We start from the raw sequence: 12,006 nt of genomic DNA on the forward strand, positions 1-12,006 counted from the left end.
GGTTGCATGCAGAATTCTCCAGACAGAGCAGACGTAGGGGAAAGGTACATCCCAGCCTCATCAGGACTGATGGAAAAATACCAAAAAACATCCCCAAAGCAAAGATTTTCCTCCCCTTGAATAGCTCTTGCTGAAGCAGATTTAAACCTGGAGGGGTGCTTATTTGCTGTCGGATACCTACATTTTTGCAATTATACAAAACCCAAACATTGCTGATGGCTCACAAATTAGAAGAAATTTAGCAACTCCAGAAAAAAATAATGTAGATGCATCATCAAAACAGTCCCTGGTAATATTTTACTGCATCAGGTGCCATTCCAGCAGGAAAATAGCTGATGATCTTCATGGCAATGGGTCTAATTTACCAACACGCTTTGTTCACTTCATTTCTACTTCAAAGATTGAATCTAATGGACTTCCAAAACTGATGGGAAGTTTATACACGCAGGACAGTTCTTCAATGCCACAAGAAATATCCCCTATAAAAACCTAAGGGAATGTTCTGAGGAAAAGTGTCATTTTCAGGCAAAGTCAAGCCAAAGACATCTCATGGTGTCCAACTGTCTGTCTGACCTGTACATCTAGACAGATGAGAAAGAGCAAGCAAAGCAGTGGAGATGGTTTTTTATTTCATCCACTTGAAGACTTGACTCTCCAGACAGACACTATCTTAAAAAGCTTTTGCTCCAGTAAAGGACAAGAATAAAATCAGCTGAAACGTCAAGTTCTGTTGCTGCAGGACCAGCCCTGGTGACGTATCCCTCCTCCTGGCCTTTGAAGGGGGTGGAATGGGGACCCTGACAGTCACTTACAGCGACAAAGAGGTCTGGCAGCTACTGTCAGCGTACAAAAACACACGGCACTAGTACAACCACACTGTCCTGGAGGAGAACTCCTTACAGGAACGTTGACACAGTCATGCTTGGCACCGCTGACCCGCAGATTGAATAGCTAACTAGTGAATATACACAGCTAACAGAGCATGACGTGATCTATACGTCTCCCATCCGACGGTTGAGGATTAACCAGGAAATTACCTAAATCTCTTGGTTTTATTCCAAATTGGGAGCTTGCAGTGATAGCAAATTGATAGTGAATCAAGGGGTGTGGGGGGGAAAGAGCAGCTATTTTAAATAAACAGCAAGATTATCTTATGGAAATGCAGGGGTGTTTCTTGGAACCACACTGTGAATAGTCTGGCTACGCAACCCTCGTGTCTTTTTTATTTTTAAAATAATTCCAACGCCGAATTACAGCAGAAAGATTAAAAAAAAAGAGTCTGCCAGGGTGCTCTATCCTAGGGGCTTGCAGATCAGAGAGCGGAGAGAATAAAAGAGTTTTTGTCTGGAGCAGGTTCAAAATAACTTAAACGGACATGAAGTTGAAGAGGGGAGCAGCAGTGGGGAAGGAGACTCTATAGCAGCCTTTCCTTCCCTTTGTCCTGCCACAGGGGCCTTGGATAATTCACCAAAACCAGCTCCCGGACTTGGGCTGATTTGGCTGAATAGATTAGCAGGGGGGCAGACAAGCGCTGTGAAGCTTCACGCATGCATAACTTATACGGTACCTGCTGCCATAAGGGAGGGGACAGAAATGATTACTATTCATCTACGCTGCTCTTACCATTCTTTTAAACACCCTTGAACGCTGCACGAGAGGCAGGCCCAAGTGTGTGAGCTGCTATTTTCTTCCTGTGCCCCGCAGTGATTTATTTCAAATTGGTAAGGCATAGGCACCGTCAAGCAGAGAAAATGACCATAACTGGTGCGCACCCAGCAAAGGCCAAAGTCTAGGCCTGTTATTTGATTTAATGGTATCAATCTCAGTGCCCTCACATACAAAATACGCATAAGCTACTACTACTGCCACACTGTTTTAACATCTTTCATTTAAAAATAACTTTAGAGCCTGGATAAGTCTATATTCCAGTAGCTTTAGCTAGACTTTTCTTAGCTGTTCAGATTCTCTTTTTTTCCAAAGGTATCTCCATAAAAAAAATAGCATGGTCTGCCAACCCATATATCGTGGTCTTGAACCCTGCAGACTTGGGGCAAGGTCTGCACACAGCAGTTTGACAGGGCTCCTAGCCAAGCAGAGCACCAAAACAGTGATTAGTTCCAACAAAACTCACTCCTGGACTTGCATCTCAGCACTCTACAAGCCCAAGAAAATAGTGGGGAGGATAGGGGTTATGATGATCCAAAGTTGAAGCTTGAGTTAGGCCAACACACTGATACAGCACACAAAACCTTTCTTCCAGAACATATTCAAACACCTGGAGGCAATTCAACTGATTAGTCTTGCCCAGGATCCTGCCAGCTCCCAGCAGAGGAATTCAGGTCACCCTTATCTAACTTGTGCTGCTCATCCACAGTTGCTCTAGTCGTACCCAAGGTAACTGCAGATATGTTTGCACAAAACTGCAGTTTTCTGAACAAGACAGTTCTGAGCACCTCCCAAACTCACAAGTGGAGAAGCTGAAGATACAAGATCTACTGTCAAAGGTGTCCCACTTAAGTGGGGCTAGAGGGGACTTCAGAGATGCATAAGCTTTATCCTGATACTCAAAAAAAGTGGGGAGGATTTTACATAAAATGGTGAATATTGGTATACCACTAGCTCCAAAGACCGCTGCAGGAATAATTCCAGCAATACTGCAATTCCAGCAATATCTCTGCCATACACTACCAACCTTAAAAACATCAAGTCTGTGCCTGGGTTGACTCCACTTTTCCATAATGAAGGCAAACGGATAGATCATGCCCACTGCTTTGAATGAAATTAGTGTTCAAAAATGATTTTCAGACACACGTAACAAAAGATTAATTGCCAGGGAGACCCACAGCCTTTGTGAAAACTGTATCAAAAACAACATCCAAATTCGAAAGACCATATAAGTTAAAATGCCGAGCTTTTCAAGGCAAGGAAAGTTTTAACTACTGATCATTAATTTGCTGCAAGAGTAATTTAAGCTACGCTTTTGTTCAGACAAAAATGCTGAAAACTAGTTGGCATTTTTCTTCAAAAAGTTTAGCATCTCAATAAAAGAAAGAAAGAAAGAAAAACAGAACAAAATAATCAAAGAAAAACAAAAACCCACCGCAACTCCCAGCTATTTTTCTGCAGATCTGGACAAGTGAAAACTAAAAGCTTAGTCTCAAAAATGTATTTAGTTGGGAGAATATTTAGTTGGAACCTAACGTTGCACATGAAAAAAAAAAGTTTTTATGAAAAAAATGTCAAAAAGGTTCTATACAGAAAATGTCAGCTAGTTCTATATTTTACTCTGAAATTGTCAAGACGAGAAGCCAGTTGTCAAGTTTATGTTATGTATAATTACTAATTACTCACATTACATGGGAAATTTCCAATAAAACTCTAGGAAAGCTTTGCAAAAGTTTTGCTCATGAGTTCACTCAAGGATATTAATTTAACAAGTAAGATAAGCATTCAAAAAAAAAAAAAAAGAGCACTGCAGTAAACAAAACAATGCCAAGCAGTAGATTTTAATCACATTATTTGGGATATACCTCCCCCATCCCTGTATGAAATGCTTAAAACACACAAAGTTGTTCTGGGCAGAAGCTAGAGAGAGATGCTGTATCCCATACAGCTGGCCCTAGGGATAGGATGAATGCGACTGACATACAGCTACAGACGTACATACAGATGTACAGACTGACATGCAGAGGAGGTGTTACAGACCTTTCCAGGTTCACACTCGGTGCCATCAGCCCAAGGTGTGTGCTGAGTTCGACATCCCTTATGCGCTCCATCAATGTTAATACACCAAAGTCGCCGACATTGCATCTGCTTAAGTTATTGAACACAGCGAAATATTAAATACATTCATCCCAGCTGCCACACACCCTACAGGATGCATGATCCTATATATATATATATATATATATATTTTAAAAAAGAAAAAAATGTCCCATGAGGATTTATAGTTAACTCACAAGGTCCACAGTAACTTGATGGCTTGTTGCATCCCCACAAGCAGTGGAGCTGAGGCTCCAACCAGCTGGGAGCTGGTGAGTGTAGTCTCTACACCAGCCCCTTCCCCTGTTCACCCAATGCTGGAAGGCCTTATTTTGATCTGTGAAAGTCAGCAAAACCAAGGCATGGAATTGCACTTACCATATATGGGCACACTTGAGATCCAGGTCCAAAAATTAACTCACATTGTTTATTGACATCATAAATCAGCCCCGGGAGCTGCTGAGGCAATGTGTAAGTTCTTGATGAAGGTTCGTCAAGCAAACATTCCCCATAACCAGTGCTAGAACATAAAGCAGGAAAATGATGTTAAACTGGGAAGTGATAAGACTACAAAACATTTATTTTTATTTTGGTTACCCTTACGCCAGACGTGCACCCCATCTGTCATATTTAACAAGCATCAAAACAGCTACTGCAGACTCAACTATGGAGCACAGGAGGCTGCCTACCTTCACCATCACCCCATGTGCTATTCATGACCTGTGGAGCAGAAAGGCAGATTCCGTCTGCCTCCTAACGCTCTGCATCTGGCTCTATGCCGGATATGACTCCGTATCTGGGCCACAGGTCTTGGAAAACTCACTCTTCAGGTTAGAGGAGAATGCGCATTCCTTAAAAGCAATATCCAGGGGGGAAGACTTATTCCTCCCCATAGAGAGGCCATTCCCTGCCAGCTAATCATAAGGCAGAGCTGGCAGGGACTGGATGTGAAGGGCACATTCCTGCTCTATGTAAAGGGTGCTTGCACACAGAAATGCCTCTGATTTCCTCCAAACACTGCACAGGGGGATTTGGGATTAACCAGCATCCGGTGAAATATATACATAAGATAGCCTAACACACACATCAGTAAGGTCTTACTCTAGAAATTCAGTGATGTATTTCCTACTGCATTTTGACCACATCCAGGGATTGGTGTAGAAGTTCAGCGTTGGCGCCATGACATGCTGTTGATTTTTACCTCCATCTTCTTTGCATTTATGATTGTCATCATGTGGCATGTTAAATCTAAGGGGAACACAGCACAGACAAGTACAGCTGGGTAAGTGGCAAGTATTTAGTATAGCAAGAGCAATAGCCTGAACTAAAAACGAGCTAGACCAAGATTTTTTCCTAGATGCAATCCTAGTAGCCATTATGGAACGCAAGTAGTAATATCCACATATTCAGAAGGACCAGCAGGCTCTGTTTCAAACAGTTCTGCTAGCACCTGGCTGCAAAAAGCTACATAGGCCCCTACTAAAGCTCTCCACGCTGCAACTGCATATATTTAGCATGACAAGTGCTTGAGGGAGCCTTGCATAAGATGCTGTTTCCCTTCCAACTGATAGCTGTGATCCTGCAGGCAGGCTGGAGACCATTCCCACCACGACGAAGACGGGAAGTGCTTTGGAACTGAGATAATGAGCCAAGAAGTGATCAGGGGGATTAAGTTTCTGCAGCAAAGGAATCCCTAGGCCTATTGGTCACCGCTGTCCCAAGCCTCAGGAAAGAGGTTGGTTGTACGGCACTTTCTAACGTTGCTAAATACCTTGGGCCACATTCATTCCTTGCGCTGTTGCCTAAATAAGGCTGCACTGGGGACAAACTTGGCTCCCATATTTGACATGGTAGGCTGACAAGATGCCATCAAGCATCAATATCAACCAGGCGAAGTTTGCAGCACATGACACATTGAAGAATGTGGCAAGTACACAAGGGAGAGAGAACAGCTTAAACTGCTTTGCTACTTGAAGTGGAAAAGGGGAAATGACCCAGTGTGATCCTACACTCAAGGACCTGGGAGTTTCCATCCCATTAAGATGGCCTTGAAGGAGCCAATGCTTTGCTCTGCTCCCTGTAAAAGGGCAAAGAAGCATTTGCTGCTTGGCAGCTCCTCTAGCCCCTCCAGCAGCTTTGGGGCAGCATTAGCATAGGAATTAGCCACTGTTTAGGTGTGGGGAAAGCCAAACCTTTGGGGAATTTCTGTCAGGAAATCTCATTTAAACAAGAGCCAGCCCTTTCCACAGAAAAAAAAAGTGCTTAAAACAATGAGCGATCTGTTCCTAAGAACTCATCCATCCCACAACCACTGCGAACCGAGTGTAAGGTGGTTTTCAATGGAATAAGCTGCCCAACAGAGCTGTAACTGTGGGGCTAAAGAGCTCTGTAACTTTAAGAGATTTTTCTCCATTATGCACTCAGAAAACTTTAAAAGTCAGTTAGAGATTTCCACTGGAGGGAAATTCCATTGAGCTGCGTCTCTGTTGGGCATATCCAGTAACATGAGCAACTCTTCAGTGAAAGTATCCATGTAAATAAATAGTTCAAGCAGATGCAACAAGGTCACATATCTCAAGCATCTGCCAGCCACGGTGGCCAAGTCCCTGCTTTCACACATCTGCTCTGCTGACTTCATGAACGCCTCCCATCGGGGCACGATGGGCACTGGTGGCCCCAGGAATTTTCCTGAGGAGATTTCAATCCCAAAGACAGGGTGAAACCCACTCATGCTACCTGCTCTGATCCTCTCCAGGGCACCCAGCTACCTAGCCCTGACCAAAAAGACAGCTCGTGCAAAAGGACTAAGACTTAATTGCAGAAATCTCAGAGATTTGGCTGCATGTTGGTGCCAGGAGACCCAGCAACATGGGATGCTCTGCTCCTCTCTGCACAAACTGCTCGACATCTGGGTACCCTGTTATTGCTCCCTCTCAAAAGCACTTTTCCCTCCCTCACTTGTGGGTCTGCTGTTTCTGCTGCTTGCAGCTGGGCAGCAGAACATCCCACTTTCCCCTACAGTCACACCACAGCTTGGACTTCCTTGGTGGCACCTCTGCTATCCAGGTGTATTCATTTCCTTACAGACAATTAGACTCAGCAGGTACCAACTCCTAGTGCTGGCAAGTACTAGCGAGCATAAATCTGGGGCTATTTAAAGGTAAATGCATTTGCATAAGACGTACACATGGCCAAGTTCATGTGCTATTGTGAAAGCAGTGCTCAGCCCGTTGTCTTCACTAATTGAACAGCTCCTGTATGGATCACAAACTGTGCCCAGCTCTGCCAGACCTAGAAGAGAACAGAGAGGTTTACAATAGCAGAGGAAATGTCACCCACGGTTCAGCACATACAACTAGCATTGTCACTACACAAAAGCTATAAAGGACAAAAAAAAAGGAGTTTTCTTACCCAGAGTATCACATTTGTCGTGTGCTCTACAAATATCCTGCCTGAAAGTAGAACAGACCTGACACATTAATTTTCAATTGCAGCAATGACTTACGGAACAAGCACGGTACTAATAATAATAATAAAAAAAGGCAAAAACAATTCTTGGACCTCCAAGCTGACTTTGTCACACCATGTAACAGGAACCTGAAGCAAGTCCCTACCACAGTCTGAGATTTTCATTATGTTGGGTCCATAGCCAGACCTTGGACCGTCCTGACCCTTTAAAACTCCCCCACTTCTCTGGCAAATATGTTCTCCTAACTGTGCTCCTTACAGCCACATCAAACATCAAATGTTCCCCCTAGCTGCATGTATTATAAGCTTGTAGCTTGCAACTCTGACACACAACAGGTGATATTTTTAATGAGAAAATTCAGCATACCTGGTAACCAGCACAGCTGTATCATGTTGAAGGTGACTTCCTTCAGGGTGGTTTTGGGATTGTTGCCATTGACAAAAGTTTTTTAATGTTGTCTGGGCATTGTAAGATATTGCAGGACCATCCTAATGAGCAATACACATAAAACAGATACTTTAACTATTTATCACTGCGTTTACTACAGATGTCACTGTGAAAAGCAGAAGAAAATCACTTCTATTACCTGTTCGTTATGTATCACGACTAATTTCACAATAACGATATTAATTAAATTTCCAATACTTGGGTCTTTGTAGATAGAAGCTACCTGTTCCAAAAAGAAGTGCTGAGTTATCACTGACATTCAAGAAAACAGACAATTAAGACACCACAAACAAGTTTTCTGTTCCTCAGCTGCTTTTGTCCTGAGCTGCTGTTCTGCTCCGTCCTGTGCTCTAATATTACCTGACCATGCATGAATCCTCTGCAAACCTCTGAACGAAACAGTTCCGCCAGCAGCACAATTTTAGAATGAAAGAAAACTGCTAATATTGCAGAAACATTAAGTTTCGTCCTGCTTTAACAGGTCTTTCACCAAATAACAGCACCATTGTGCTCTGACCTATGACAACTACTGGCCAAGAGTGCCAAAAGCAACTTATGCTGCCTACTGCCTCATTTTGACATGGCCATTTTTAGATCACGTATCCACTGCACTTCTACCCTCTAATGGGATAAAATTCACTGTAGGGAGATGACTGCATTGGATGCTGCTCACTTCCCAGCAAAAAGCAGCTAAGAGCCATGAACCCCAACCAAGTAGTACCAATCTTCACTCTCATCCCAGAAACACTTCCACACTGAGTTGAAGCCAATGGATGGCATCATGTAAAAAAGCAACAGAAAGGGAGCTCTGCATTTATTAGGAAAAAAAAAAAAAGATCTGTGGGTTAAAACTACTTCCCCAATTTGAGGACTTACTATTGACATTAATGTCAGGACATAGTGCTGCAGATTAGCTCCATGGTAGGCAACCATCCTGCTATCAGCCACCACCATCACTTCGACAAACCGAGGGTAGGAGAGAAACCGTTTTGTCCTTCTGTGGCTCTTCTTGTCACTGATGTTCCCAGTCTTGTTGCTCTCCATAGAAAATGATTTCACATTGAGGCTATGTTTTAAGGTCTCCACATCAGACAACATGCTGTTTTCTACCCACTGTTTTCTCCAGTGTTTCCGCTTGCTCTTTTTGTGACTATTTTCATGACCTATGATTAAAAAGCAGAAAAAAAGCATAAAGTACACTCTGCACTGAGTGCTGTCTAAACCATGTGCATTTTATGTCAAGAGACATACTTATTTCACCCAAGAGCTAGCGGGTCTGCTCTAAACAGAGAGCCAGAGCAGAAGCACTTGGTAGAAGGCCACCATGTAACCCAACATTTAAGTTTCTCTTAACTTTTGAAGACAAATAGTCATTCTGAAGTGAATGACACTTCAGCCTGACAGTCACCCACAGCCAAATTGTGCTATTGCAGGAGGAACTCGGCCGCAGCTCGAAGCCGCCGATGGTAATTAGCCACCACGGCATCGTGAGGATTCTGGGCACGTCCAAGGTGGCCAGGAAACCACAGGAAACAAAGGTCCAAATCCTGTATTTCTAACTCAGGCATGAAGGACAGCAGGATTTGGCCTTCATAGTGAGGCAATTATATATGATTTATTTCTGTCTCTAACAATAACATGGCTAGGCTTCAATTCCCCCCCTCCCTTTATTATTCTGTGCTACGGGAATGGTAAAGGTCATCTAATAGCACAGCTGCCACTGGCTAAAGAATAGAATTCAGGAAGTTTCACATATACTGCTTTTGATATTCAATTAGGCCAAACATAAAAGCAGCCTGAAAATATACTCCATGCTGACACAAAGACGACAAACCAAAGACAGAGAGAAGGCAAGTAAAACATATGGAACGTGTACAATTAAGATTTACCATCTGATTAGTATGTAATTAGAGCATTATTTAAATGTAAGAGCAAAATCAGCTGTATTTGATGCCACTTAATTTTTAATCAGTTCATCATAGGAAACAGCTAATTGAATGTGATTCATCCACAAGGGACTGTTCCCTTCTGCTAAGTAATAGAAAGCCCGATCTGAACTGCTCCAGGCTCCAGGCGACAACCGTCCTCCGCTTTATAGCTTTACTTCAATTTTGTCACACTGGTGAAAAATATCACATTTCCTTATCTGACCAACTGAGTAAGTTAGAGGAAGTATAATATTAGGGAACAAAAGAATATTCAATATACTCAAGATGTAAACGATAGGAAACTTCTTAGCTATTCTTCACGAGTAGTTTCCTTTTAGAATACTTTGTAATAATTTCCAAAACAAGGAATTAAGGAATATATTCTGTAATATCAAAGCAGGCTTAGGAGCTTGGCCAGCATCTACCCACCCAAAAATACCATTTTTTTTCACCAGACACGTAAATAGGTAATAAAGCATTCAAAACTTAAACTCTTCTGCTTAATCTGCATTCCCTAAGCCCTATGAATTCCCCTCTGTTGTCACAGCCCAGACCACCTTAATGCAGCAGAGTTCACTGTTATTTTGGTAAGAATTTGTGGAAGCCAATGGCGCTTGCGATTATAATTGGATTGCCCTGCTTCTTCTGCACTAATCAATGCCGTTGGGCTGGCAAGGCTCCGCTCTCACACTGGCACGGCTTCGCAGGCAACCGTGACATTATCCCAACTTTTCCGTGCCAGGTGCTGCGGGAAGCCAAACAAGCGTGCAAAGAACTTCTAAAGGTGAGAGGAAAACCAAGAGAATGTGCAAACATCAGCACGGCGTCCAGCTCCCTTTTAAATAGCTGCTGCCTTGAGAAAGAGTCAGGAGCCCTGGGAGAAAAAACACACTGAAGATAGTGAGATGCTCTGCAGCAAGGCTGGAGCAGGTGGAGTTTGGACCAGCACTGACATATATATATATATATATATATTTTAAATTCACAAATGAAGTCACTGAAAGGTACAGCACATTTGGACAACAGTCAGGTGTAGTATGTTTGCCAACCTAGTTACTGTCAAACTAAACAGAGGCGAGCAGGGGTATGTCCCATGTAAAGCCTCCCCTGGACTTTGATAGTAGTGAGCTGTTATCTTCACCCATCTTTCTGGTGTATAACTCCACTTGGGGATGGCGCACATTCATCTGTAAAAAATTAAACACTAATGGCAGTGCCCTGCTCACAACTCATGCATAAAGCTCCCACCAGCTTGAGCAGGAGCTACATGGAGCCTCTGCAAGCTTGCAGCATTGAGATGGTCAAAATAGAAATGGTTTTGCTGGACTTTGCCATAGTTAAATCAAGCAAAAGCAAAAAAATATGCTCATGGGGCACAAGAAAACCTTAATTTCAAAGTGAGGGCTTACTGCTGCAACACAGAACACTGAAAAGGGTGTGATATTTTTCCACCTGGCTTTGCATTTATGCATCATGTTAATATATTAACAGAGAGCAGGAAGTAAAAGGGTTTGCCTGGCAATCTCTCAATTCTTGCAAATGACTTGAAAAACATCTACCTACACACAGAAGTAGCTGTAAGGGTGTAAGTAACAGAACATATTTTTAAGTGTGCAGGAAAAAAAAACCCCAAACCCCAGAGAGCATGCTCACAAGCCCAGGCTTTAAACTCATGCAAACTACAGATCAATAATTTGAGAATGAAGCTAGTCTCTGCCCAAACTCAGCAGTTACTATTCGATTAAGTGTCTAAAAAACTGCTGCAGTAACGTGTATTTCAAAGCTTGCTTTAATCAAACAACACAGTATTTGCAGTGTCTTCAGACAGTCCTGAAGGTGTACGTTGATTTATTTTTTGCTTGCTTTCTTCTTTTTATGGAAAGTTTAACAAAATAAAATAAAGAGAGGCCCAGTCCTGTGACATTCACTGTGACAGGGATATTCCTTCTTCCTGGCCTGAATTTTGATCAGTCATTTATGCTGATCTCAACTGGCTAATAAAATGCTGTCCATCAGATTTGAAGGCATCTTCCATCCCAATACCATTTGACTGCACTTCTTTAAGAAGCCTCAGCCCATGGAGCTGATTTACGCCAATTCCCACCGATTAATGGACTTTGGATCTCTCCCAAGGGAGAAGGCAGTGGAGAATCAGGCACTAAGAGAGTACTTTGACTGCATGAAAGGGTGACAGGGCAGAGCCAGGGACTGCTTTTGAAGTGGTAGCTATTGTTATGCTAAAACCCAAAATTAAAAGAAAGGGTGAGATCGCTTATCCCAACAGTTCTAATCCTTTCCATTTCTACATTAACTTGTCCTTGCAATAGAAAGCAATTTGCACAATTAAATAAGACATGTGACAATGAAAGCAATTTCACTTTAGCTCCAAGTTCATGAGAG

The 12,006-nt window shown here is 42.6% G+C and overlaps 1 protein-coding gene across 1 annotated transcript in view; it reads right to left on the minus strand.

Moving 5' to 3' along the window:
- Window positions 1-12,006, minus strand: part of ADAMTS9 (ADAM metallopeptidase with thrombospondin type 1 motif 9) — a 68,030-nt gene that overhangs the window by 44,487 nt on the left and 11,537 nt on the right. Inside the window, exons 4-11 of the mRNA XM_088528284.1 lie at window positions 8,555-8,841; window positions 7,818-7,901; window positions 7,598-7,719; window positions 7,174-7,214; window positions 6,948-7,053; window positions 4,864-5,010; window positions 4,141-4,282; window positions 3,706-3,810 (exon numbers count right to left, since the gene is read on the minus strand). Coding sequence (XP_088384410.1) covers window positions 3,706-3,810; window positions 4,141-4,282; window positions 4,864-5,010; window positions 6,948-7,053; window positions 7,174-7,214; window positions 7,598-7,719; window positions 7,818-7,901; window positions 8,555-8,841 — 1,034 coding nt within the window. The remainder of the gene's footprint in view (window positions 1-3,705; window positions 3,811-4,140; window positions 4,283-4,863; window positions 5,011-6,947; window positions 7,054-7,173; window positions 7,215-7,597; window positions 7,720-7,817; window positions 7,902-8,554; window positions 8,842-12,006) is intronic.

This window comes from Tinamus guttatus, unplaced genomic scaffold (assembly GCF_059628265.1).
Source record: "Tinamus guttatus ecotype Peru unplaced genomic scaffold, ASM5962826v1 Tinamus_guttatus_pri_ptg000307l, whole genome shotgun sequence".
Taxonomy (NCBI): Eukaryota; Metazoa; Chordata; class Aves; order Tinamiformes; family Tinamidae; genus Tinamus; species Tinamus guttatus.